The 27,694-nt window shown below is 40.7% G+C and overlaps 1 protein-coding gene across 1 annotated transcript; it reads right to left on the minus strand.

Annotated features, from left to right (window-relative positions):
• Positions 1-27,414, minus strand: C9 (complement C9). Its single transcript, XM_045021875.1, has 12 exons — positions 27,262-27,414; positions 18,640-18,757; positions 16,661-16,808; positions 15,386-15,533; positions 12,842-12,980; positions 8,722-8,940; positions 6,977-7,217; positions 5,322-5,450; positions 4,547-4,725; positions 3,625-3,853; positions 1,968-2,153; positions 1-176 (listed from the first exon to the last, which is right to left on the minus strand). The coding sequence occupies exons 1-11, from the start codon at positions 27,411-27,413 to the stop codon at positions 1,987-1,989; spliced, it is 1,869 nt and encodes a 622-aa protein (XP_044877810.1). The 5' UTR covers position 27,414; the 3' UTR covers positions 1-176; positions 1,968-1,986.
• Between the last annotated feature and the right edge of the window lie 280 nt (positions 27,415-27,694).

Below are 27,694 nucleotides of genomic sequence, written 5' to 3' on the forward strand. Positions count from 1 at the left end.
TCTCCTTAAACATGTTTATTTTTCTCTTATTTTGGTTTTGATTAGTGATTGTTTAAGCTATAGGCACTCACGAAGCATACAATTCCAATCCTTCTGCCAACAGGAAGCTTGAGCGGTAGAATAATTGCAGAGTTCATGCATGCCTTTCAAGGCTGTATTGTTTTCATAACAGATACCTGTCAAAAGAAAGAATATTAGAGAGTTCACATAGCTACTCTCTATCATGTCAATCAGATAGTTTGCCTTATTTTAAGTAGGTGAATGTCACAGCTTACTGGGAATATGATCTTAGTGTCTCTCTAATATGGTTCTAATGTAGACTGAACAAGTCAAAGAAGGCCTGATTTTTCAGAAGTGCTGAGCCCCTATTGCTCTGATTGAATTCAGCTGGAGTTATGGATGCTTAGCTCTTCTGAAAACCAATGTATATTAATTTGGTAAGGTGATTTGATTGTGCATTACAGTAGGAAACATACTTGGCTATGTAGGCTCATTATTATGGCATTTACCTTCCTGACTGTTATAAACAGGCCAATTGTGAATTGCAGGAGTGAAATAAAGCAGCTCCTGTGATTTTAGGGACTTCACATTTAGTTGGAATGGAGGAGGTGGTGCTGGAGATGTGACTCCCTTGTTGAGGGATGCATGACCCCCATACAAGCCCTAACTTAGACCACGGGCATGAATGCCCTCAGGGGTGTTACACTTCTAGAAGACATGGCTAAGCTGCATTCCAGCAGGCCAGTTCTGTTCCCAGTCTTGCCTATGCCCTGAAAGCAACGTGTCCCTCCTTCCCCTGACACTGTGGGTGAGAGAGAGCTGGCACAGGGAGCAGTGCAGCTACCTTTACCAACAGAGTTCCCCATTTGCTGGGGGACTTCTCCAGTGGCTGGTCCCTATTGACTTAAAGCCACTTTGCACCAGAAAAACCTTACAGGCCCCTTTCCTGCATTTTTGCTGTTTTTTGCAGGGTCCCCCCCATTTCAATAAAAAAAACATTTTCATCATTTTCAAGGTGGAAGACTCAAAACTGCTGTTAAAGTAATACTAGGAGGTCTTATTAAACTCACCAAATAAGAAAATTCAGGGTTAAGAACTTTCAACTTGAACTGAGACTAACTCCATTGTTTGCCTCCCATTTTATGTATCTCTCTCTCTCTGTGATGTAGAGTCTAACTGGAATTTAAGGGCTCAATTTTCAGCCTGGATTTAGCCAGATCTCCATTCTTGTGCTTGCAATTTTGTGAGCACAACACGAGTCATAAAGATGCCCAACTACCCAATTTGCAGGTGCACCATAACTGAGCACACAATTATTTGCATCCAAAAACTGCAGACACAAGATGGAAGGTGGGTTTTTAAACACTGTCGCAGAACATGGATCTAATTCAGATATTTAGCAGGGTTTATTAATTTCATAGATATGATGCACACAAATATTTCCACTGAGATTGCTTTGGGAGGGGTACTGGTCATGATGCAGCATAATCTTTTCATTTAAATACACTTTATATGTTGGAAGGTGTTAATGGCTGCCACAAGCAGATCTGATCTAGACACACAGAGACCTTGTTAAAGCCATAGGGGTGCTAACCACCCTTCCTTCAGGCAAAATGGAAGGAGCAACTAAATGCCTCTTTATGCAGTAATAGCTGGAAACAATAGAAATTCACTACCCAAGTCTGTGTTCCATATGGCAAGGCCGACCAGAGGTTAAACTGAGTGGGTTGAGAGCTTTTCCTGTGACTGATTGCAAACACAACAGCTAATGGGTGGCTTAGCAAGCCATTTGTGAGAGAGGCAGAAAGCAGAGAAAGCCAGCTGAAAGGGAGAAAGCAGATGTAAACAGGATTGCACCAAAGAACACCTGACATGGGTCATCAATTTCTCCTTCTACTGGAAAAAAAACCTGTAAGGCACCACATACTGTTTGGGCCAAGGGGCAACAGTACATTACTATCACTCACCTTTTTTAGACTTGTACAATTATTTTGCTGGAGAACAGTAGCTTTTTTCGATGCTGTCACCTTGGCATGGCCTGCCCCCTGGTCCTGGAGCAGGATTATTACACTGACGAGTGCGAGTGTGTTCTCCTTGCACGCAGTGGGACCAAGCAGTCCAACAGCTCCAGCCCCCATCAGTGACCTTTTTATCTGTATTGGGCCAAACCAGCATTAGTCCAGCAACCTGCTGCCATGGGTGTAGTGGCACAGGTGCAACTATTTGAAATTCAGGAAGTAACTATTTTGAAGGAGCACAAGATGGAACAGAATTCAGCCCACACTCTCTCAGCTATGGTGGCTCTAGAAACCCAAAGCAGTAAAAACTCATTTTCTTCACAAAGAACCCAAGAGATTGGATGCTGAAGACACATAGGGCCACTGGCGCTGCTGGGTGCTCAGCAGTTTTGGAAATCCAGCCACATATGTAAGTGTCTAAAAATCAAATGTAGAGCTTCACTTTGGATACCTGTTTTATTAAACCTTGACCACAAGGAATAAATCTATTGCATAAGAAGGGGCCATTTCTACAGTCACTTTTCATGGCAAAACTGCATTAAAAATAGCCATTTTTGCCTCACGCCTTGTCTACAGTAGGGGCCCAGACCCTCAGCGGGTGTAAACTGGCGCAGCACCATTGAAGTCATGGAGTTATGAGGATTTACACCAGCTGACAATTTTTAGTCACTATTGTAGACACAATTTACACTGGTGCAGCTAACCAACCAGTGCAAAATGTGTCTACACTAGGGGGTTGCATTGGTTCAGCTCCACCAGTGGCTAAAAACCCAGTGTAGATGATGTAGACAATGCCTTATATAAATAGCTATGATTACCTCAGCGTTTGTATTGTTCCTCACACTTACTACATTATAGCAAATATTGAGTAATGTTTTTTAGTTATCGAAAGCCTGGGGCAAATTGTGAAGGATGAGTACTACAGCGCAGAAGAGTGTTACAGGCCAGGAAGAATGTCAAAAGAAGATTGCTTTCCTCCATTCTCCTGTGTGTTAATAGGTATCAGGGAACATTTGGTAGCAGAGCTGGAGCAGAAGAGAGACTTTGTGATGTAGAGATGGCACTTGAAATATTAGGCTGCCCGCTTATTGGCACCTCCTATATACTGGACCAATCTAGTTGTAAGCCTGCATTATGTGATCATGCAACATGAGGCATACATTTGTAAGCACTGGGCTTTTGCAGAGAAACCCAGCTAGGAAAATGGAAATGGTTTTCTTGCCTGAACTTGATTCTCTGCTTTGGTTCTATGACATTACCAATCCACATTCGTGCTCAGTTAATTTTCTTGTTCGTGAGAGGTTTTGGATGTCTTTACAAGGCACAGTAATGGTGGCACAGGGGATAGAGAGAATCTCTAAGTGAATCTCTTCTCCACTTAACACTTCACGGACATACTCTACAGGCTAAAACTAACTTCCATCCCTCATGCCCAGCTGAATAGGTCAGCAGAGTGTGTAAATCTGTTCTATGATATAAGAACTTACAGATAGTGTTTAATTCTGTCTGGATAAAGACCATATTTTCAAAGTATGTTCCAACATACATGCTGACATGTTAATTTACATCTGCTTAGAACATTGACAGTGCATGGATATCTACTAACCTTCATCAACACTTGATTTGGGGATTTGGCAGGCATCTCCCTTAAAATAGCTGGAGCATAGGCACATGCACTCTCCATCCACCAGCAACAAAGTACCACCATTTTTGCAGGGTTCGCATTTGCACACACTGTACTCTGTAATGTAGTCCTCAATGGCTCTTTCCAAATTCTGTTTCTTTATATGTGCATCTTTCATTTTTACTGGAACAAGAGTATGTATTGGAGATGGCTGTAAAGGAAAAAAACCCATACAGACACATTATTTTCCCTAGAATCATGTCTAAATACTTTTCTTATACAAATCTTTAGAAAAAAAGTTATTTTAAACAAATCCTTTCTTCTGATAACACGAAGTCTCCTTGCTTATAGTTTGCACCATGTATCTGATATAACTGTTGGACATGGGTTATTTTAATCCTGCAGCAATGGCATGCGGACCAGATAGTTCAAGATTTAGATCCCCATAGTTGCACCCAAAATACATTACAGAGCCCACTGAGAGTCTTCATCCAAAGAATGGGTTGGAAAATGATATTGACTATATTGTTGATCAAATCAATCAATCAACAGTGCACCCATCACCTGGAATGGTCTGTTCATTTCTGCTCAACTTATCTCAAACTTATTTTTCTAAAAGAAATATTCTAGTTCAAACAAGAATTACTTCAGGGCAGTTCTATGGCCTGTGTTATATAGGAAGGCTAACTAGATGATCACAGTGGTCCCTTCTGGCCTTGGAATCTATCAATCCATTGAAAAGGACCAAAGCTGCTAAAATGCACTAAGATGAAGAAACTATCTGACAGTTAATGGTAAGCAAAGTCATTCTTGATATTTTTCCCACCAGAGGAAAGGGAACTTTTACAGGTAATTAGGATATATGAATTTGTAACATACTCGGCCTAGAAGAAACTCTCCTTACCTTCTGCTGAATCACCACTGGAGCATCAATCAGTGAGGTAGCCCACTGTATATAATCCTCTACATCAACCACTTTGGCATTCCTCAGTAGCATTTCTTTTATTTTAACAGAAAAATCAATCTTCCCTCCCTCAACCAAAGAAATGATGTCATCAATAACTGCCTCATCATTATGAGTATCTGCAGAAAGAGAGAAAGAATGACTGGAAGTTCAATTGCCGCAGATTCTAGCACAAATCAGCTCACGTCTCCCCAAAGTGACTAGAAGGAAGATTCCATCCTATGAGATTGTGATGAAATCTCTTCAAACTTTGCTTATTCTCCATCATTTGAGAGAAATCTCATTTTATGAATTTGGCAATCACACCAAAATGCCAAAAACATGGGGAAAAAAAGGGGGGGGGGAAGCAGCTTCTAAGGGGTTAGCATGGAATGGATGGACAGGTGGGTACACCAGATATCACAGAAATGGGTGCAGTACACATTATTTAATGAGTGCCATAGTATCACCTGAGCTGTACAAGGAAAGGACAAAGGTTAGACTGGCCTGGGTAGCACAGCTAAGAATTGAGTTGCATGAACAGAGCAGTGCAGAGAAGCTTGCAACACCTGCCTATCCTGTGCTTGGCACTGAATCCTTCTCCCTCAGCCTTTTGTGAACACTATATTAGTGTAGACATTTAATTGGTTTTAAAAGAAGGGGAAGAAATCAACATCCTCTCTCTTCAAGCAAAAGAGTTTGCAGTTTTGATCACACAAACTACAGATGTACTTACAATTTGATTTCACGTTGATTCTTTCACATTTACCACCTTTTACACCACCTTTGAAATCCAACTCTTTAATTACTAGACTGGCATCTAAATGGTAACCGAGACAGTCCTTTACATCTTCTACCGTGACTTCTGCAAATGCAATTAATTTGGAGATCATTAGGGGAAAATGCATATTTAGTTTTAAAAAGAGGAAAATAAGAAAAAATGAATATGATTTTATATTTCTTGGGAGCCAAGTTTCAGGACTGTTGAAAAAAACGTGTTGCCTTCATCCTTCCGCTATCTTTCGCCCCCACTCTCTCTACCAGGTTATGAATTCAGTGCAGTTTGCCTCTGGAGTTTTGACCTATTGGTAGGCTGCCCAGTGACTAGGAAAACTCTACGAACATTCTCTCTACATGCAACTCCTTAAAAAGTTACAGTCTCTTCTTCTCCAGAGCTACCCTTCTTTGAGGGATGATTCTTCTCCTCTTTCTTCTGGGGATTGTGTCTCTCTGTTGCTTCTCATTTTTTTTTTTATGTCTGTTGTATCATTGAATCCTCTCAATCTTTCCCTCCCCCATCACCCAGTCTTACCCAAACTGTTTCCTGGATATTCCCCTCTTTTTACCATAAAGTTAATGTAACTTTATTAATCTGTTCCATGCCCTCCCACCCCATCATGGTCACTCTTATTCTACCCTCTCTCTCCTACAGCTACTCTTTCCTATTTATTGATCTTAAATAATTGTAGTCTAATCTTGTTCTACCACTGCAGTCAATGGAGTTTTCCCTCAAGATCAGTGCCTCAGAGAGCACCTATCACCATAGTATTGAGCTGGTGAATATAAGTGTGTATAAAGGACTTCTCTGTCCCAACACCTTGCTTATTGCCTCTACTGACAGAGTTTTAATGCCACAAGTGGCATGTATTTATTTGTTTGGTGTCATAATTCACATGAGAATTATTACTTTTTCAGTTTATTTTAGAATGATCACTTCAATCTACCACAAAAGCCCAACACTGCATGTGAGGAAGGATTAAGTTACTGCTTTCCTATCTCAACCACTGTGAGAAAAATTCCAATATTAACATTAAAGGCTGTAAAAACAGTTCCAACTCAGCTAAATGCAGCATCTGCAGTCAGTGGGGTTCTCCATTTTACTACCAATTTAGATGTACAAAGAGATCAAATGACAAATTACCCATCATCACAAAGTGAATTTTGTGGCTCAGCTAGCATTAGGATTTGGGATTCTCTATGAACCAGACCACATGGTCACCAGTATTTGAATACTGTAGTTTTTAAATAAAAGGTTTTTCACAGATGACAGACTTCCATAAAGATTGTTATAAAAGGATACCTTAAAGTGAATGAGCCAGATTCTGATCTTACTTATACTTGTAGAATTCTGGAGTGACTCCATTGATGCCAATGAAGCGACTTTGGTGTAACTGAGGTTCATGTTTGGCTCAGGATTTTAATTCTGAAAACTAATGACCAAGGCTCCTAACCTACAATGAGGTACACAACATGGTCATTCCCTTCCACCTGCATGGAGTCTCACTGACTTCAATCAGCCTCTGCACAAGGTTCTGTCCCCACATATCTCATTGCAGGATTGGAGCCTATTTGTTGATCTATGAGCTATAGGCAGAGCAATAATATGCATACCTTTTAAATTCATGGCATAATTATCCAACACATACAGAAGTTCGTATTTTCCTCCCACAGTCCCAGAGACAGCATAATGTGTTCCATACATTTCTAGAAATCTAAAATATTCCCCCTTGTCATATTCGGTGGGCAGAAACTTCAAATCTTCAAGGAAAGCATCTGTTAGCCGGACATCATGACTTCGCATTTGGAATCTTCCCATTTGTATTTTTCCTTTGACATGCATATAAGTTTGTTTCTGTACAAAAGGCACAATCAGGCATGTTTTACTCAAAAGACAATGCAGAACTCTCAATTTCAGTATGGGATATTCCAGCATTTTGGGACATGGACAAACTTGTTTAGACAGAATAAGAAGTTCCCTAAAACTTCACCTAAAACTTAATCTGAAGTAGCAGCAAGAAGTTGGGATAATTTTAGGTTTCCTCCCCCATTTTTGCACAACTCTCCACTTCCCAATTTCAGTAAATCAGACTCCTTGTGTTCTACTGTTTTCAGGCATCACATGTGTAGGGTTTTTTTTAAAACCAGACTCTATAAAATACTCCTGACAATTTTGTAATATACTAAAATAATTCAAGCCAGTTTGCCAAATAATGGGCCCTGTTCCTCCACCCACAGAAGTCAATGGGTGATTTGCCATGGCCTACAATGGGAAAAGGATTAGGATCTTCCTTTTTTGGAAGTGCCCGGCTACTCTTAAACTGTCAGAATGAAAGGGGTAGCTCCATTTTCAAAAATACACATAATGAAATCAAATCCAGCAGATTTCCTACTATGCAAAACAATGCAAGTCTAACTTTTTGCAAAATGTGTACTAGCCCTGCATTTTCCTCTACCTTCTTGTAACTAACTGGTTAGAAAAGGTATTTTAAGATGAAACTTTATCCAGATTAGAATGGGTCTCACATTTATTTCTTGATATGAAATTCAAGCAGAAAAAACCCTCAGACAGGGCCAAATCTTGCAACCAGATCCTCAGCCCCATTAACTCCACTTTGTAGCACTTTGGCAGTGCAAAGCAGACTTAAAGCAAGCATAAGAGGCCATGTGCTGTAGACAGAGCAATAAAATGCATAAAGGCAATCAAGCCTTTGGTGGCATAAAGCTGATATACCTGCTACCAATCCCCATCACAGGCCTTGGCATAGTGTATAGCCAAGGAAAAGGGTGGCTTGCTGGATTGCTGTTGGACTCTGGCAATCCTCAACTGCTGGAATGGACTCTTAGGAGCTGTGGCAACTGGAACAATTTAGAGCAGTCCTTTGCAACCTGTTTCCCTCTGAGATGTGCTGTGCAACAAATGGCTGGTCCTGAAGATCTGACCCTTGGGATATTAATCAACATGCTCCATTAAGAACACCCAGGCATTGCCTGCCTGGGTCTTCATTGCAATTTGTTACTTAAAGGCTGTGTCTAATCTGCACACAATGGAATAGATCACAACTGTTCGCTGATAAAGATGGATCATTGCATGCTGATATCTTTGGTTTCTGGCAACATCAACCCATATTGAAGGCCAAGGTGGTGAAATAGGCTGCATTTGACCCATATTTTGGGTACTCCTGAAGTAAACTTTAATCTTTACATTGTCAACATTTGCCAGCCCCTTCTATATGGTGTGACGAAAGCAACAGGCATCCTGAACAGTTTGGAAGATTAATACTTGTATAGCCCAACATTATGCTAATTTCAGGTCCTATGAAATTACTAGATCAAATGTTTTATGCCATTGAACTTACCCTTTCTTTGGATTTCTGCAAGATATAGTTTAGACTTTTATTCCTTGAAAACTGGAAGCCAAGAGAGGCATTTACAGATATGCCCTGACTTTTTTCAGTAGGTGTGTATTTTACTGACAAGGAAGCCGAGAAATGGTCTTGTTTTTCGCGGTAAATTTCTTTTATCGTGGTCACACGATCATAGAAGAACTCAGTTGTGAATTTTTTGTCTGCTTTTGTCTTAGGAAAAAAGAGCATAATGGATAAAAACATGTATAATCTATTTAACAAAAATACAATAGTTTGAAACTTACGTAATGAGCAGATACTAAAACTGCATGTTTTATTCTCATGTCATCACTAATGATATGATAAAACAATCTATATAAACCAGATGCTGAGGGGCACGTAGTAGATGAGGGTCCAGGGACTGACAGCTATAATCCTGAGTCAGTTTTTATAGGATTTGTACTCAACCTTCAAGAAATAGAACATTAAATCCATGGGACGCAGTAAAGTTGGTTTATATGGTTGTCCTTTGCAACCTGTTTCCCTCTGAGATGTGCTGTGCAACAAATGGCTGGTCCTGAATTGTCATTTCAAAAAAGTAAAATATTAATGAGGGCTGGTCAAAAAAAGATGTCCATTGAAACTGTTTTGAGATAGAAAATGGGGTTTTTGACAAAATGAAGTCTGGATGGTTTGTTTGTTTTGCAAAAAGTCTCTTCCATGGAAACTTTAAATTTTTTGTTGAAAAAAATAAATGTCTGAAACCCAAAATATTTGGGTTTGGTTGTTGTGCTGTGGTGCCTCGTGGAAGCTGTAGTTTGGTTCTCCTCTGTGGGCTAGGCGCTGTAGCCTGGCCACATCTCCTGTCATTAGGGTTAGTAGAATTTGATTTTTTTAAAAATAATTTTGATGGATAAATATCAGTGTTTATTTTTAAGCATTTTTGTTATTTTTAGCCACTTAAATTTCACAGTTCCACAAAATTATGGGTTTTCATCAATTTTTATCCATTTAAATTTTCAGATTTGTGGGAAATTATGGGGAGGGTCATATCATTAGTTGATAACAGACATGGATTTTAAAAAGCTAATGCTTTATAACAAATCACAAATTGTCAACATCACATGCTTTATGTAAATAGCTTTAACTCAAACTAAGATTTCAAGCAGCATTTTTCTTATTTTGCCTATTGGTAAATTTGCATGATCATAGATGGAAATAATATTTAGTTGGTTTTGTATGTACAGTGAAATGGACATTTACCTACTTTTATTGATAAAAATCAAATCCTTCCAAGTCTACCTATGATGCACCATGGCCAGAGACCCCCCCATAATGAAACAGCCTCCCCTCATCATGAGGGGAGACAGTGGTGCATCATGGGAGTTGTAGTCTAATCAGGTAGTCTGACCTATATAGGAAAATGGGAGCATGAGGCATGTGAACCAACTCACATGGGGCACCATGCCAACATTTCCAAATGGAAAAAATTTGGTTTTCAGCTGAAAAACATGTCAAAACAAAATTTTGTCTCATAAAAAGCTCATTTTCTGATCAGCTTTAATCAGTATGCTGCACTTTGGTCTTGATTTTCTATAGAACAAGAAAAACTGGAGATTAAATGCTTTCAAAATATAAAGGTGAATATTTTCAAAAGTGACTAGTGATTTTGGGTGTCAATATCAGGTGCTCAATTAAAGCTCAATACAATTTGAAACTTTAAGCAGCCTGTCTTTTAGAAAATGCTATATACCTCACCTATGAAAATCAGACTCCTTTAAGAGGTGTTAAGTTGGCACCCAAATCAGAAGTCACTTGAAAACTTGGTCAAAGACTGCTGTATGGAGGGTATCATTTGGATTTGACTTTGACAACACAAGAATCTCAGAGCTTTCATGGAGAAATCATTTGCAGAAATGTCATGACAAATTTCACACAGTTGCTTCAGAATTTACCATTGTGTTACATGGTTGTCACTGCTTTTATGATTTTTTTTTAAATCTCTGCTTACAAACACTGAAAATGTCTGTTATATGTGACAAATGCTTGTCAAACCGTGACCATTTTGTTAGATTCAACTATGGCATGCATAATTTCATTTCATTTGGCTATTTTAATGATTTTTGGTGTCAAATTGAATCTATTTCCCTATGTTAAATTCTCTTCACACCTTCTATGGGCCATCTTAATTATCACTTCAAAAAGTTTTTTTTCCTCCTGCTAACGATAGCTCATCTCAATTGATTAGACTCTGCCTGTTGGTATGCATACTTCCACCTTTTCATGTTCTCTGTATGTATAAATATCTCCTGTCTGTGTGTTCCATTCTATGCATCCGAAGAAGTGAGCTTTAGCTCACGAAAGCTCATGCTAAAATAAATTTGTTAGTCTTTAAGGTGCCACAAGTACTCCTGTTTTTTTTGCGGATACAGACTAACACGGCTGCTACTCTGAAACCTGGGAAAGTACCGTTACATTTAAGGGATTATAATCTTCAATTTCCTATTAGGATGCAGATAGGAATCTTTATGGAGGCTCAACCTCAGAAATGAAGCAGAATTGCCATTTCACCTTCTTCCATCTTCGGTACCTGTAGTCTATGGCTAATTCCAAATACTTAGTATTTTTATTTAACATTAAAAGCAACAGTATCATATTTTTTGTATTAGTAGAATATACAGGTTTGGTAACAAAGAAATGCTACTACCACCAAAAATAAATATACATGCTGCATGGCAATGCTTTATGGTCTGATTTAGCTAGCCTTACTTGTATTGGCACAGAACCTTAGCTGCTGTGAAGTCAATTGGATACATAAGTTATAATTGCTTAGGTACAGAAGTTTTTCTCCAGGAAAAGTTTAACTAAGAAGTAGCTTTTAATATTTTTCAGGAATTTCCTCTTGAAGCACCCTTAGATTGCCACCATGGGAATCTCTTGCTTATGCAGAAAACTAGGTAGCTATAGAATAGTAATTATTTTTAGCTATAAACTGAACTGAGGCTGAGCCACCAAAAGGATTTTAATAGTATGTGAATTAGTATCCAAATCTCCTAGAAGGCTTTGAAAATCTTCGTCTGAATCTGCAAAGGAAAGGTGATCTAGTGATTATGGGACTCAACTGGGGTTCAGGAGAGCTAGGCTTTTTGAGAAAGTTCCAGATCTCTGTGTGCCCCAACTCCCCACCTGTAAAATGGAGATAATAATGCTCCCTTCTTCCCACCTGTCATCTCTGTCTTGACTATTTAGAGTGTAAACTCTTTGGGGAAAGGACTGTCTCTTAGTATGGACTGAGTGAATAGAGCACACTAATCTCAATGAGTATATAGGCTTCATCCACACTTGGAGCTGGAGGTGTGATTCCCAGCTTGCGTACACACACTCGCTCTAGCTCTCGTTGAGGTAGTGCCTGGGGCGGCTCCAGGCTCCAGCGCACCGAGCACGTGCCTGGGCCGGCAAGCTGCGGGGGGCAGCCTGCTGGTCTCTGTGAGGGCGGCAGTCAGGCATGCCTGCAGGAGATCCGCCGGTCCCGCAGTTTCAGTGGCAATTTGGCAGCAGGCACACCGAAGGTGCGGGACCAGCGGACCTCCCACAGGCATGCTGCCAAATCCGCGTTACCAGCGGACCTCTCGCAGGCGCGCCGCCGAAAGTCGCCTGACTGCCGTGCTTGGGGCGGCAAAAATACATAGAGCCGCCCCTGGGTAGTGCCCTAAAATAGTACAGTAACTGTGGTAGCACGGGTAGTGGTGAGTAGAAGCACAGGGTAGCCGCCCCAAGTACAAACCCACTCAGGCCCCATGGTACGTAGTCGGGAGGCTAGCCCATTCTGCTGCTCGCTACCGCCCATGCTGCTCCAGCTACTCTACTTTAGTGCACTACCTCAATGAGAGCTAGAGCGAGTGTGTGCTCGGGAGCTGGGAATCATACCTCCAGCTCCAAGTGCAGAAGCCGCCTTAGTCGGGCTTCTAGGAACTACCATTAACACAAATAAGATATTCTCTTCTCTTCTGGATTCTGCCAAAATCATACTACCGGAAGAATTATTAATGCCTGATTTAAGAGAGAGTTTTGACATCCTGTTGGAAAACTGAATTTCAGTCAACCACCTCCTAATTTTTACACAGAGGCTTACATCATAGTTGAGAGAAACAACATTCCATGGCTTGCGGTAATAGGTCCTGGTATTCCCATCATGCACTCGGTCACATACACCATTAAAATACCCATTTTCAAATGGGCTTGCCATTGGCTGCATCCCTAGAATGTTGATTCTACAAGGAAAATAAAGACACATTAAACTTCAAAAAGATGGTGTTAGCACCTTTAGCCTGTAGACAGTGGTATTATGGCCTACAAAAGCCAAACTGACAAAAAAACTGAATCTGGAGTTCCTGTTGTTCAGCATTGATATGGGATCTTTGATAAGACTTTTCACAAGAGTGAGGGTTTGCAATATTGCCCTGAGCCAATGTACTGCCATAGTTCATCTCAGAAGTTACTGGATTCAGTGGTGCTACAAGTGTACCATGGGTTTTGTAGGTTACATTTGTTTATAAAGATTGTTAAGGGTGCCCAGGAGCTTGGGATGGAAACTCCGATAATAGAAATCAAAAGACTAAATGGGCAGCAGAATGTCCTAATGGATAGGGCACAGCATTAGGACTCAGGAGAGCAGCGTTCTAGTCCCAGCTCTGCCACTGGGATGCTCAATGACCCTAGGCAAGTCATGTCTTGAGGCCTTAGTTTTATCCCCATCTGTAAAATGGGGATAATGATATGTCCTTTGTAAAGGACTTTGAAGTCTGTGGATGAAAAGTGCAAGAATGAAAAAGTGATTGGTATTATTAATAAAAATGAAACATGATGGGATCCTTTGGAATGAAAGGAACCCTATAATAAAGACCTATTTCTTCTCAAATAGCTATTCATAGCTAGCAATCTTTATGGGATCAAAATAAGGATATATTTTTTCCAAATACACTTTTATCAGATTGTTTCTAAGTCTCAATATTATATTGTATATTACTATATTTTGCAATATTAAGTGTGTACAGAAGCTACCCAGCCTTCAGGAGGAATATACAGCTAATGTTATCCTAGACTCTGCTCAGGAAGAATTAGAGGTAGGGCACTATAGTGGCCTAGGTTGGAGGAAAGGCAATTAAAATAATAGCAATCACAGGAAAGGTAACAGATTCATCTTCCAGTGTCATAGATCTGGTGAGAATGAGAGATAACAAGTGTACAAGGAAGATGTACCTAAAATCACTCCTTCCTGTGGGATCTCATGCTGGGATTTGCCTTTCCTTGTCTATCTTCTAGATTGTAAGCTCTCTGGGCAGAGGCTGTCACAATATTTGTGTCATGTACAGCACCATGCACACTGTTGACCTTATCAAATAGCTATCATTCAACAGCACAATGAACATCACTATTATACATCTAAACAATATTTTCCTTATAGAAGGGATAACTAATTGTAACAACACTAAAAGACTTTAAAGTGTCTAGCACATTTCTGGGAACTTCAAAAATAATGTTTGCTTGTTTTTCAATTATAAAAGGTCTTCATTTATCCATTTAAGACTATTTCTTTGATAGAGGTGATATGGAAAGGCTATAATTTTCAGTTGAACACTAGGTGGAGCTGCAACATGCTGATATTTTTGTCTGTTCCAGGTTATGCTGCTGATTTCTAATTCAATTTGCAGATAAATTACAGGCCCTTCCCCACCTGTCCATGAAACCCCAAAACAAAAAAGAGAGCAACTCCCCAAACCAATATCCAAACCTAACAAACCTCCGACTACCTAGAGGCTGGGAAAGGAAAGGTAAATATATGCAAAGAAAAGTAGATGAAAAATGCTGCGGTAACCAATGACGCTCTGGGGATTCTGTAGTCCAGAGGATGTTAAAACAAAAAACCAAAAACTATAAACATTTTCCTTATATCTCCTGTCTGCGAGGTAGTAATGGAGGGTATGATTGCTATAGATGCAGACTTTTGATGAAAGAGTATCTGGATATATTTTCTCATTTTTCAGATATTACTTTAGTATGATGATGGTGGGGAAAGATTGTTTGAGAAGCTGCTCTAAAAACAATAGTGAACTAACCCCTCCCTCCCCCAAACCAGGCTACCTAATATATAAAAGTTTGAGAAATTTGATGATGGATGCCTTGCTAACCCCCAGCCATTTCTAGATTGGGCCAGAGGGGAGGGCTGGAGAGGCAGAATCTCAACATGGTATCTATCCCCCTCACGCAACCTCCTGGGCACTACTGCTACAGATCTAGTTACAGAACCCAGCACCAGTGGCATGGCCCATTTTGTAAGGCCCATAATGACCAGACCTTACATGCTCTGGAACACACTGCACGATACAGAGCAGGGGTAGTCAATTACTTTTTTTGGTCAAGGTCCAAATTTCTTGGCCAAGGTATAGTCAAGGCTCAGACTCCAGAGAAAACAATAAAAAAATGATAATAAGTACACTGGAGGTGTGTGCATCCCCTGTGTGGGGAGGCTAGCCCCCTACCCAGCCTCTTCCACCCAAGACCCCGCCCCACCCCTTCCCCTTCCCCTTCTCTTGCTGCCGGCCCACAGACACGTCTCCTAACTTTGTCTGGTGCCAACCAGGGTGTCTCTCTTTAGCTCTGGCTTTTCATTGAATACCCTTGTCCAGCAGTCCTTCCAATCTCTGACACTTCAATGTCCGGGTCACGACATGGTGATTTTGGATCTCTCTCACAGTCACTTTCATCAGAAAAGTCTCCACAGTCATTGTCCACATTACACACAAGCCTCCTCTTTATACATCGACCTAAGCAAAGAATGAAGAACTGAACATTTCTAATCCTTTTTAAACATGGGGTTTACATCAGAAAAACAAATATTCCTTACTGGAATCTTCCTCTTAGAAGGTGTATTTTCATTTCAGCCAGAAAGAGGTAAAAACCTAATCCCTTGATCCTCTAAGTGAGAAAAAAACACCTTTACATTTACCAATTATTTTAAATTGGATGGCACAGAAAATTAAATGGCAGAAGAATTTCTGACATTCATAGAGAATTATCCTGATTTGATTTATTTTTAGATTATTGTTTAATGTCAAGATTTAGGGTATTTTTCTTTGAAGTATAAGAGTGTGAGAAAACATTAGTTCTTATAGGTTAGTGTCAGCAAAGTCATATTTTTGAGTTGCTTTAATGGTCAATGCCTGGGAGGATGTAGCATATACTCAAAATAATTTATGTTTTTATTGTGACGTACAAACAAGGAGAAATTCTGATCCCATTTAAGTCATTGGGAGTTTTGCCATTAGCTTCAATGAAGTGAGGATTTCACCTCAGTGGTTTTGTGAAGATTAATTGTCTCTACATGATTTAAAGATTTTAAATTCAGATGCACTCTATTGATGTCAATTAGCTGGCCTGTAAAGTGCTAGCTAATGTCTATGTAGTATTGCTAAAATATGTCTTGGGAGGGTTGATTTGTCAAATCCCCTATGCAAAATAAAGTCAGAGTTTTGTAATTTTACCTGTATTCTGAGAGAGTTTGAACCTAGATCTCCAGAGACAGACGGAACTGCTGAAGTCACCTGGACTTCCTCACTTAAATGTCTCTTTCCCCACTGATTTTTCATATACAATAAACAAAAAAGATTCACTCAGCTCCATTTGGAATAGATACAACATAAGAAAGGAAACTTGCGGAACTGACAACTTTTCAGCATGGAATAGAAAGAGCAGTTAAGGAATTTAAACCTAAATATATAGGCCCTGATTCAGCAAACTATCCATATTCAGCAAAGTACTTAAGCATGTGTTTAACTTTAAGCACGTATTTAAATCTATTGACTTTAAATGTGATTTGAACATGTGCTTAAAATTAAGTTGACACTTCCATGCTTTGCTGAACTAATTAGCCTGGAGTGAAAGCAACACCTACCTGAATCACATCTGAAGTCATCTCCACAATCGATTTCTTGATCTTCTGGACAGGCTATGCTGGTTTTACAGCTTTGTGTGTCTCCCAGTGGTTCCAGGCACCGTTTCCCATGAAACTGTCCAAATTGCTGAACACTTCTAGAGCGAAACTACAAAGATATATAATAATTAGATCTGCTTAAAGAAAAGCAAGACAAAAATTCCAATATAATTAGAAATTTTCCCCCTCAAAATTTCATCCAAGCTAGAAATTTCTTCATGAGCTGATTGGTTGCAAACCAGGAAAAATATTTTGTGGAAATTTTATCAATACGTGTCCCTTTTTGTCCTTTAATCTCGAAGTTGGAAATTTTGTCAACATTTAGAAATTGAAAACATTTTGACTAGCTCTAATAATAATAAAATAAAATAAATTAATATTTCACACTTATGCAGCATTCTTACAGCATCTCAAAACAGGTTACAAATCACATCTTTGAAGTACCCCTCCCCTTTTTTTGTTTTCTTCTCTTAAAGCACAGAAGTGGACATTGAGGAACAGGTAGGTTAAATGACTATCCTAATGTCACACAGCAAGTTGTTCACAGAGGCACAATAGATCTCAGAGATGGACGACATTTTTCTAACTAAACTTTTTTTTTTTTGACAAAAAATGCAAATTTGGGTTGACAAACGTTTTGCTAATTTGTGTTAATTTTAAAAAGAGTAAAACAAAACTGGATTTTTTTTTGACAAATGAAACTAGTTTGTCAAAAAATTAAAAAATCATTTTGGGTCAACCTGAACTGAAATTTTTTGTTTTAGCCAGAAAACTGAAAAATATATTATTCACATAGATCTACTCTTGATTCTCATTCTTCTGTTTCTCCACTAAATAGTGCTCGCTCTCTCATTTATATTAGTAAGTTACACTGAGAAAAATCTAAGTAGTACATTTTGTTAAAAATAATAATTCAAATTATGGCCAGATTCTCAACTAATGTCAATCAGCATAACTTCATTAACTTCAGTGAAGCTACGCTGATTTACATTTCTGAGGATTGGGAAGACTGCAGATACTTTTGTGGGAATCTTTCATTAATACCAAATTCTGAGGAACAGCTTTGTGTAGCTTGAAATCTTGTAGCTTCCACCAACAGAAATTCATCCAATAAAAGATATTACTCCCCCCCCCCATTTTGTGTGTCTCAAATTCTTATGAAGTAAAAAAAATCATATTTTATTTGCATTTTAGCCTTCATACTGAACTGGCCTCATAGTTAGTATTTTTACTTGGAACCCAGGTTTTTTCTACAAAGGAAGTCCCCAAATTATACACAAACACGTTAAGGTTTAGGAGAACTTACTTTTTGTTCATTAATTCCAGACCTACAGCCCTCACGTATTATGACTGCAAATAAATTAGCAAAGATGCTGTGTCTGAAGGTCTTTGTTAAGATCTGGATGCAGGAAGTCACTCACCATGCATAAGAAAATTACCTTTACAGAGCCTACTGCTTATGCACAATATCACACATTCCTATGTGCCAGTAGGTGGCACTCATAACTAATTCTTCACATGCACATATAAACAGATATATAGCACTAGTCACAATAGGCTTATGTAGTGTTTTTTGTTACCATGAAAAATGACAAAAAACAAAAGTTTTCATAAAAAAATCATTTTTTAAAAAACTGTCTTCAAAAAATGAAAACAGAAAAGCCTGGCTGTCAGTAATTTTTTGCTTTTTGTTTGAGTTTTTGATGAAAACCTAAACAAAAAAAATAATCAAACTTTGATGTTTCCTGCAAACATTTCTGTTTTAAATAGCAGTTTGCGCTTGGGTATAAAACAGTTGAGGGTACCCTTGAATCATAACATCGGAATGTTGAGGAGGAGTTTAGCACTCTTCACTATAATGGAGGACTTCTAAGGGTGAATGTCAGTCAGTAATACCTGTGTCATTTTAAAATAAAAACAACCATACACCTTGTGCTTACCTTTAGATTTGAGCATGGGTCACATGGTCCCCATTCACTCCAACGGCTCAGTTTACAGTCTATTGGAGATGGAGCATTAGGTTCTCTTGTCCTCCTATGCAAAACTTTCTTTGAAGAGCTATCAAACAAAACATTTCAAACACAATCTCAGCTGGCTAAAATCAAGCACAAGTTTTAAAACATTGGTTAATGGTTTAAAACCAAATGTCCTTTTGCTACATCCTGGCTCGCTTGCACAGCAGTCGTTGGCATTTGGATATACAAACAGCCTCATTCTCAAACTCTTCACCAGGTTAAAAGGGAAAAGTAGAGGACATTTTACTTTTTACAAATATTTAAAGTCAAAGAGCAGTTAATGAACCAACATTTTTTCTTCTTTCCTGGATGCATCAAGATCTAGTCTTTGTATAGGTTGTGTTAAGCTGCATGTCAGGGAAGGTAGTGAAATAACAGCTCACGACCAGCCCAAGGATCACGCATAAACTCCAAGATTTGGTAAAATCAGAATTAAAGGCCTACATGTTCAAACGTGACTGGTGATTTTGGTGCCCAGCTTGAAATACCATAAAAGAACCTAGTGTTCAGGGAGTGGGTGCGCAACAATTTCTGAAAAATCAGGCTCCTTCAAGGTGTCTCAAGTTGGACACCAAAAATGGATGCACCCAGAATCACGAGTCACTTTCCAAAATTTGGACCAATATTTTTAAGATTACCTTACCTGGCTTACTATCAACTCTTAGTTCATCTGTCTAGTTCTCATCCATTATACGATCAGTTTACAGACACAGAAAGTGAACATTAGTTTACAAATACTTTGGGGCTTAAATTGACCTGCCAGCAACTCTTCAATACTAAACAGCTCAGGGATGCAGTGTAACCCTTTAGAGGGCCAACTGACCTTGGCTGGCTCTGGAGCTGCTTCCAGTTCCCTGCCCTCAAACCAGTGTACTGCTCTTCTCCTGGGTTAGAGACCCCACAGGTCTAGAACCCAGGCCTGCAGAGCTACCAAACAGCTGACATCTCCAGGCTACCACCCAGTAGCAGCTGTAACCAGCTTGTGTGCCACTTACTGTGACCTGCTGTGGACAGAGACCATGGGAAGTTCCATCTCAAGAGTTTGACAGACAGCAGCTTCAAGGCTCCTGATTGGCTCCCTGCCCTATATAAACTCGCAGGGTATTCCAGGAAGCATCCAGGCAACTGTATGGATCTTCTGTAGCTGCCACAACCATTGCTGCTTTCTTGTTTCTGACTTTGACCTCAGCTTGATTTGGACTTTGCCTCTTGACCCTTGGTATTGATCCTGGCCTGGAACTTGACTACGAGTTCCTTTGCTACTCCCAACCTCAGGTGTGCCCCCCCTCTGACCTTTGGCCCTGACTGCCTTTGTTGGGATCCTGACACTAGGTCAGCCAGCACAGCTTGAACTTCTAAATGTATGCCAGCCAGCCACTCCCCTGCCTCCCTCTTCAAAATAGTTCTCACCCCAAAACCTCTGGGCCCCAAACTTGGGTCTACTGGCAAATAGGTCCTCAGCTGAGGAGGAGAATACTTTAAATAGGTGAGACTCTAGAATAATTTGAAAGCTGAAAGCAGCTATGTGCACACAGATGTGCTACACCAAAGTTTTCTCTACATCAAGCTCTGCTTGGGGCTGTGGAGTTGGTGACAGTTACACCACCCTGATTCTGCACCCCAGTTCCAGCATGCACTATCATGCGCTGCAGGCATAGAGTCCTTAAAGGGGCACATTCCTGTGTAATATTGGTATAGCGACATAAAGCCATCTGCTGTTAACCAGTGGTGCTCTGAGTCAGTGAGGAGTTCACCTCTTCCAGGAAAGTTCTCCACTGGTGAGTTACAGCCAGAATCTGTCCCTGTTGCTATTTGTATTTCTACAGTGCTTTTCATCCTAAAGTACTCTACAAACTGATACAAAGTATGTGTATATCTCTCACTGATGGATGGAACTAGGCAGTGGATATGGCTTCAGGCTAAGGATATGATATTTATTTTTAAAGTTTCTGAACAATCTCAAGAGGTGTTCCTGTCATGCATACGTTGTGTTACAGCTACCATCCTTCCCAATGTTCCTGATGCCCAGTTCCTTTAAGTTATCTCCTATCCTCAGGGTCATCCTTCGGATTTATGGAGCCCTATGCAGTATTATTAAACTGGTGCCCCTATGCCCAACGGCAGCCTGGGCTCACATGTGCATTTTAGATAAGGGTGGTCTTTTGAAGGATTTATTTAAAAAACTATAGGTCTGAAGATCCAAGCATTTAAGGCTAAAGCTGAATACTCAGATTGTGCATTTAAAAATCTATGCAAGGATTTTTTAGAGATGTGATTTGATAATCTTCAGCAGCACACTAATGAATTTTTAAATCAAATTTTAAATTAAAGTCCTGTAGACTAAAATGTTCTGAGTAAATTACAGTAATGCACAACTGTTTTTTCAGAAACTGACAGATACCTGGGGGTTGGCAAATGCCTGTTAAATGGCTTCATTACCACTTGAATGGCTCTTTAAAAGTTTCAATGTTGTGCTAATAGGCCTGGCAGGCTGGAAGGCTTTTTCACTCTTAAGTCCTAGATCCCCTCCAGAGGAAGGATCACAAGGCTGCAACAGCCAGCAGTGGTGGGAGCCTGCAGGAAGGTGTCAGATTAGAGCAGGGATAGGAAGATGTGGAAAGGTGGACATTAAGACTCAAGGCGCCCCAAATGTTCAGGTACCCTACACAGCCTTGTATGCTGTGTAAGCCTAAGGATGGCCCTGCCTATTGTAAACACTATGGGAAAGCCCAATCCACTAGAGCATCGTAATAAGCAACAAACAGAGAAAGCAATGGACTTTTTTTCCCTCTTCCCTCACATTCATCATTTTTGCAGGTGACTGATTGGCCTGCTTACTCCTTCCCAGACCTCCAGAGATAACTGCTTGGCCTGCTCCTCCTGCCTGACACACTTACGGAGATCTCTATTTCCTAGAGTGTAGGGATCATTGTACTTATTTGACACTGGGCATGATTTGGGGAAGGAGATTCCCTAAAGAGTGGGGAGTGGGCCAGTTGTCCTCAGAGATACTAGTAGTAGTGGGCACTAGGGGCCAGATTTCCAAAGGTGGTTTAGGCACCTACCAATGCACATAAGATTTTTCAAGAGCATCTAGATGCCTAACTCCTACTGATTTCAAATTCCACTAAGTGACTGGCCGCTTCTTTAGTCATATAGATACCTTTGGGAATCTGGCCCCAAAGATACTGAAAAAGGTACCCATTGCTACAGTGATGAAACCCCCCCCGTCCACAACACCTTTCAAGATGCCTAGCACAACATGTGGTGTACCTCATCCAGTGCATTAAATGCCTCAACAACAACATGGGTAAAACTAGACCATCACTATGTTCTTGAATGAACTCACACGAAAAATGTTGAGACAAAGACACCCTATTACCCGTGGACACACTTTTCACAAAGTGATTACTCCATAGCTGACCTCTTAGGCCACGTTTACACTTACCGGGACGGTCGACGCGGCGAGTTCGACTGCTCGGAGTTCGAACTATCGCGTCTGATCTAGACGCAATAGTTCGAACCCCAGAAGCGCTAGTTCGAACTCCGGTACTCCACCGCGGCAGGAGGAGTTGCCGGAGTCAACCTTGGAGCCGCGGAGTTCGCTTCTGCGGCATCTGGACGGTAAGTAAGTCGAACTAGGGTAGTTCGAATTCAGCTACGTTATTCACGTAGCTGAATTCGCGTACCCTAGTTCGACCCCCGAGCTTAGTGTAGACCAGGGCTTAGTCCTCATACTCAAACAAAACCTGCAAAACACTTCAAAAGACAAACCTGGGGGCTTAAATTTATAACCCTGCTGGACACGAAAAAAATAGACTAGTCTAGAGATACTGGTTTTATGTCTCAGTCTGTAACCCAAATCTACTTTCTCCTGTGAGTGCAGAGGTGTTAATTGCTCACTTCATTTTGAAAGGTTTCTAGAAACTCCTTGTGCATAACAGTCTATTCCACTTTGTATTTAGCTATACTTACCTTTCCAGACCTGAAAAAGAGTTCCAAATCTTCTCTCATCCACCAACAGAAGTTGGACCAATAAAATGTACTACTTCACCCACCTTGTCTCTTTTATTGTCTTTCCAAGTTAGGTACCCTACCCCATCATCATGTAGCAAAGAGTTGCCATGGTTTGCTAGAAACCTGTTCTGACAAATGTAGGAATTTTGGTAATTTTATAATTAATGAGCATACATCAGTTTTCCTCTGTAGTTTGCGTTCCTACATACTGAGAGTATAAACACTAGGGATGAGGTATTTGATTCATGTAACAGCCTGGTTAGAAACCAGAGTCATTAACAAGCTGACTAGAGCCTACACATGTGAGTGGAAGATCCAGATTAGACAATAGAAACCTCAATGGCCAGGACATTCATACCTAGCAACTAACAGCCAAGAGATTCCCCCACCAGTCTGCAGGGAAACAGAGCAAAGGCCCCATACTGGAGAACAAAGGAAAAAGGTGTCAGGTGGCTGTGTTGAGAACTGAGCTCATAAAGACAGGGGGCTGTCACAGAGACAAAAGGGAGAGAGGCAGAGAAAGGAAGCAAAGAGATTCTATAGCAGTTGCTTCTCTATGCCAACCGAAGGACTTCCAGATGCTGCATGTCAAGTGACTAATAAATTGCTGCCTTCTTTTGAAAAGGCTGCCTGGTGTCACTGCAAATAGTTACAGAGAATATTGCATGCTGAAGAGGTACCATACAAGCCTCTCACAGGAGTCTGGCTTACCTGGATTCAGGGCAGGAAGTCACAGAGAGCGACAGGGATTGTTGGTGCCCAAAGGCCCAGGGCTTGGCTACACTTGAAAGTTGCAGCGCTGGGAGTTACAGCGCTGGTCGTGCAGCTGTGCAGGAACAGCACTGGTGTGTGGCCACATTTGCAGCGCTGTTGGGAGTGATGCATTATGGGCAGCTATCCCAGCGTTCAAGTGGCAACAACGTGCTTTTCAAAAGATGGGGGTGGAGTGGGGTCTAGTGTGACAGGGAGCGGGGGGGAAAGAGAGAGGGGATTTTTGGAGCCAACACTGTGTGTTTAGCTTCCTGCCTTGAAAAAATCAGAAAATGTTTCCAACCCCTTAGTCTTAACTCTTAATTGCAAACAGCCTGCCTCCAACACGACTCCCCGCTGTTTCACTCACTCCCTGCCTGCCTCTCATTTGATTGTTTACAGCCAGGTACAGATTGATCAAAGCAAACAGGAGCTCTGTTTGTTTTTTTAGATAAGCAGCACCGGCAACGGAGCTCCGCGCGGAGCTTGTTCACAACAAAACAAAGAGAGGCTGCATAACAAAACAAAGAGTAATTTAGTTAAAAGCATTCTGGGATATCTCCTAATACCCTGGAGGCCAATTAAAGCGCTGGTGTGTGGCCACACTTAACGAGCAGCGCTGGATCACCAGCGCTGCAATGCTTATTCCCCAAGCAGACCAGGTGTTCAGCCAGTGCTGCAGCCAGGGAATTGCAGCACTGGATGTGCCTTGCAGGTGTGGACAGTTACTAATTGCAGCACTGGAAAGCCTCCACCAGCACTGCAACTTGCAAGTGTAGCCAAGCCCTCAGTTTCAGAGATGGGCAGGCCACATCCTTTCACTCCAAAGGGACTAGTTACAGGCCAGGACATAGACCTGTGCCTTGAGTTTTCAGGTGTGTGTGTGTGTGTGTGTGTGTGTGTGTGTGTGTGTGTGTTTAAAAAATTCATTGCAAATGATCTCATGACCTCTAAAGCACCAGCGCTTGGTCTGCAGCCATTGTCTCTATATACAGGAGAGTTAGCAGCTTATGCTTTGCTACATCCTAAAGAATGATGGCTTCAGAAGAAGACTGACCCACATTCCACGGCCCTCTGACAGGCCTGAGTGACAGCTGTGTGAAAAGTGTTTTAATTAAGTCATTTAAAATGGAGGAGATTAGGAAAAATGACATGCTTGTCATCTCACTATTAAACTCAGGGAAATAGTTCTATTTACACAAACAGAGCTGAGTCAGGAGATTTACTGCACCTAGTTTGAACAGGAAGGAGTTGAAAGCAGCCCAGCCATCAAGAATGCTGCTGAGTATGACAGCAGGGAGCAAGGACTTCAAAGCCAAATGCTGAATTCAATATGCTCTATAATTTCTGCTCAGAAGGGAGCATCCAGCTGGCTGCTTCATTCTCCAAAGTGAGTTTTGTACTTTGAAAAAGTGGCTCACATGGATGTGCCGAAACCCAGAACATCCCTGAACCCTGGAGAAGTTGGGCTCCACATCAAAGCATTGCCTCTGAGGCCCATGAACGGATATACCCAGGATCAGTGTATCTGTTAATCAAGGATCTGATCTGTCCCTGAATGAAGAAATAGAAAAACAGAGAGCCTTGGCTAGCTGACAGTAAAATATTGACATTTCAGCAGTCGGGGGTGGGGGGGGGGAGGGAGAAGAGTGCTCTTGGGAGGGCTGGGAGAATTTCCCAATCTACACAGAAACTTGATTGCACTTTTCCTGTGGTCTTAGGTTGCATAATACTGGCTGAACTCACATTGATGTGCCAGAAACACACCCGGTTGTGTTAGTGATTTGTTATTGGCCAACACTGTAATTTGTTAAATCATAAGATGATGGTGCTTGGGGCCATCTTAACAAATAGTTATGAATGATGAATTCAAGCAAGAGAATTGGCTTGATGGTTGAGTTAAGAGCAAGCTGCAGGCACCAAAAGGATCTGAGTTCAAGGCCCAAGAAGGCTTCTCATCTGCATACAGTACTAGTAATCTCACCTCTGAATGGTGAATGTTAGAACTTCCAGAGAAGAGCAACAAAAATGAAGGGCCTCAAAAACTTATAGGAAAAGAGAGAAGATTAGGATTCTTCATGATAGGAAGGAGACAAATAAGATGGGACATGATAAAAGCTTAAACAAGGTAGATCAGAGGGGGACTGGAATTGAAAAGATGGGAAATTCAAAGCCAATAAGAGGAAATACATTTTCATACAACACAACAGGGTATGGCTACACTTGCAAATTTGCAGCGCTGCAGCAGGGTGTGAAAAAACACCCTCTGCAGCGCTGCAAATTGCGGCGCTACAAAGCGCCAGTGTAGTCAAAGCCCCAGCGCTGGGAGCGCGGCTCCCAGCGCTGTCCGTTATTCCCCACAGGGAGGTGGAGTACGGACAGCGCTGGGAGAGCTCTCTCCCAGCGCTGGGGCTTTGACTACACTTAGCGCTTCAAAGCGCTGCCGCGGGAGCGCTGCCGCGGCAGCGCCTTCACCTGTGTCTTCCATCCCTTTGAATCTTAAGAATATCCAGAGTTATTGTTAATAAACTTTTTAGAAGGTGACGTTAACCCTCATGCTTCAGGATTTAACCCTCTTTTAGGAAGTCAGGATGAAAGCTACTGTGGGACAAATTATCCCTAGAGCTGAACAAATGACAACTTCTTCACTTTGGGGCCAACACCAAAAAATAATAATAAAAATCCAGTTAGATTTGAACCAAGACAATTTTCAAACATTTTTTCTGATGACTAAAAACAACGCCCAAACCCTAAAAATAGTTTGCTTCAAGTTCACCAAAATGTGTGTCTACTCTAAATTAGAGTTTTTCCATTTCACTTCAGCCATTTCAGGAGTTACACCCTGGGGATGTGTTTTATTTTTTAATTGGCCAAATTTGAAATCAAAACATTGACTCAATGTTTTGTTTAGACTTTTCAAGTCAAAACAATTTTTTTTCCCCTTCAACTGAAACTATTCAGGTCACCTCTGTTTCTGACCCCCACTCTCCCACCCCGCCAAAAAGCCTTTTTTTTTTGGTTTGGATAAAACCACTTCAAAGATAAACAAATAAAATAAAAAAAAGAGTTCTCCCAGCTTTAGTTATTCCATTTCTGCCTACTTCAGGGTTCTTCTACCTTCCCCCAAAGCATCTGGTATTCACCACTGTCAAAGACAAGGTATTGGACTAGATGGCTCTTGGATCTGATCCAGTTTGGTAATTCCTACAGTCTGACTTTAGGAGCACTGAGCTGGCAGGACTCTGCTGCTGGAGGTTAAATGTATCTTTTTGCATATCTTTATGGAGATTCCATTAACTAGCGCAACTCTTAAGAGAGCTGGTCACTATTACATGGTACTGATACACTATTAATAAGGTCTGGCTTGAGAAAATGGAGTATAGACTAGGAGCTTTGAAATGTCAGTAACCTGTAGCCCCATCACCAGAAAAGTGAATGAATCTCTCAGGGAGAAATGTGTCAGGCAAAACAAGCAACACTCCAGAGTATAAGTACTGTGTTTATAATAAATAGAGCTAAAATAACAGTCTCCATACAAGCATATAAACCACTGCTGCCTTCAGCCATATATACTTGATCATGCCATACAGATGCAATATAAAATCCAAGGAGTCTGAAACTGATACTGCCAGGTAGCATTTTAAAAAAACGTAACAAGAATCTTTCTTGGTTACAAGAAAAAGACAGCCCTGTAGACTAATGCACACATTTTACTGTCTATTCTGAGACAAACAAAATCCAGTACATAGCTGCTAATACAAAAAAAAATAAAGGAATTACCTTCTCATCTCTCCTGAAACCAAGGTGGTGGCTTCTAAAATGCATAGCGCACATATAAGTTGCAGGATAGCATGCATGCTTCTAGCTTCTTTAGCTAGATGGAAGAAACTGCTGGGACTGAATCTGGAGTCTTTATTTGTTCCGTGTGTCATTTATTACCAGAAGCACAAAGCCAACACCCACAGAACATGCCAATGATAGGCCATAGCTAATGTTGACTTATGGTACATGCTCTAGAGTTCATTGAAACCATGGTGGGAAAGTAAGTCTGTATGAATATTTAGGTTGTCTTTTGTTGCAGTATTTCCCAAAGAGTGAGAGATTATTCCCTTTTTGACCAACCAGGTAGGGAATAGAGCTTTTCTATTGAGCTAGAAGACACTTGAATGCATATAACTTTCCCTTGGAGAATATTGCAAAAGAAATACAAACA

Source organism: Mauremys mutica, chromosome 6 (genome assembly GCF_020497125.1).
Source record: "Mauremys mutica isolate MM-2020 ecotype Southern chromosome 6, ASM2049712v1, whole genome shotgun sequence".
In the NCBI taxonomy this organism is placed as follows: Eukaryota; Metazoa; Chordata; order Testudines; family Geoemydidae; genus Mauremys; species Mauremys mutica.

Bases quoted from the DNA above. Each gene is read 5' to 3' on its own strand.
- C9 (XM_045021875.1), bottom strand. From the start codon at position 27,413: ATGACACACGGAACAAATAAAGACTCCAGATTCAGTCCCAGCAGTTTC. The intron at 12,981-15,385 runs GTATTCAATGAA...TTTTCCTTGTAG, and splicing joins GGAAGGACTGCTGGACAAGG to AATCAACATTCTAGGGATGC. The intron at 7,218-8,721 runs GTAAGTTCAATG...CCTTTTGTACAG, and splicing joins TGCAGAAATCCAAAGAAAGG to AAACAAACTTATATGCATGT.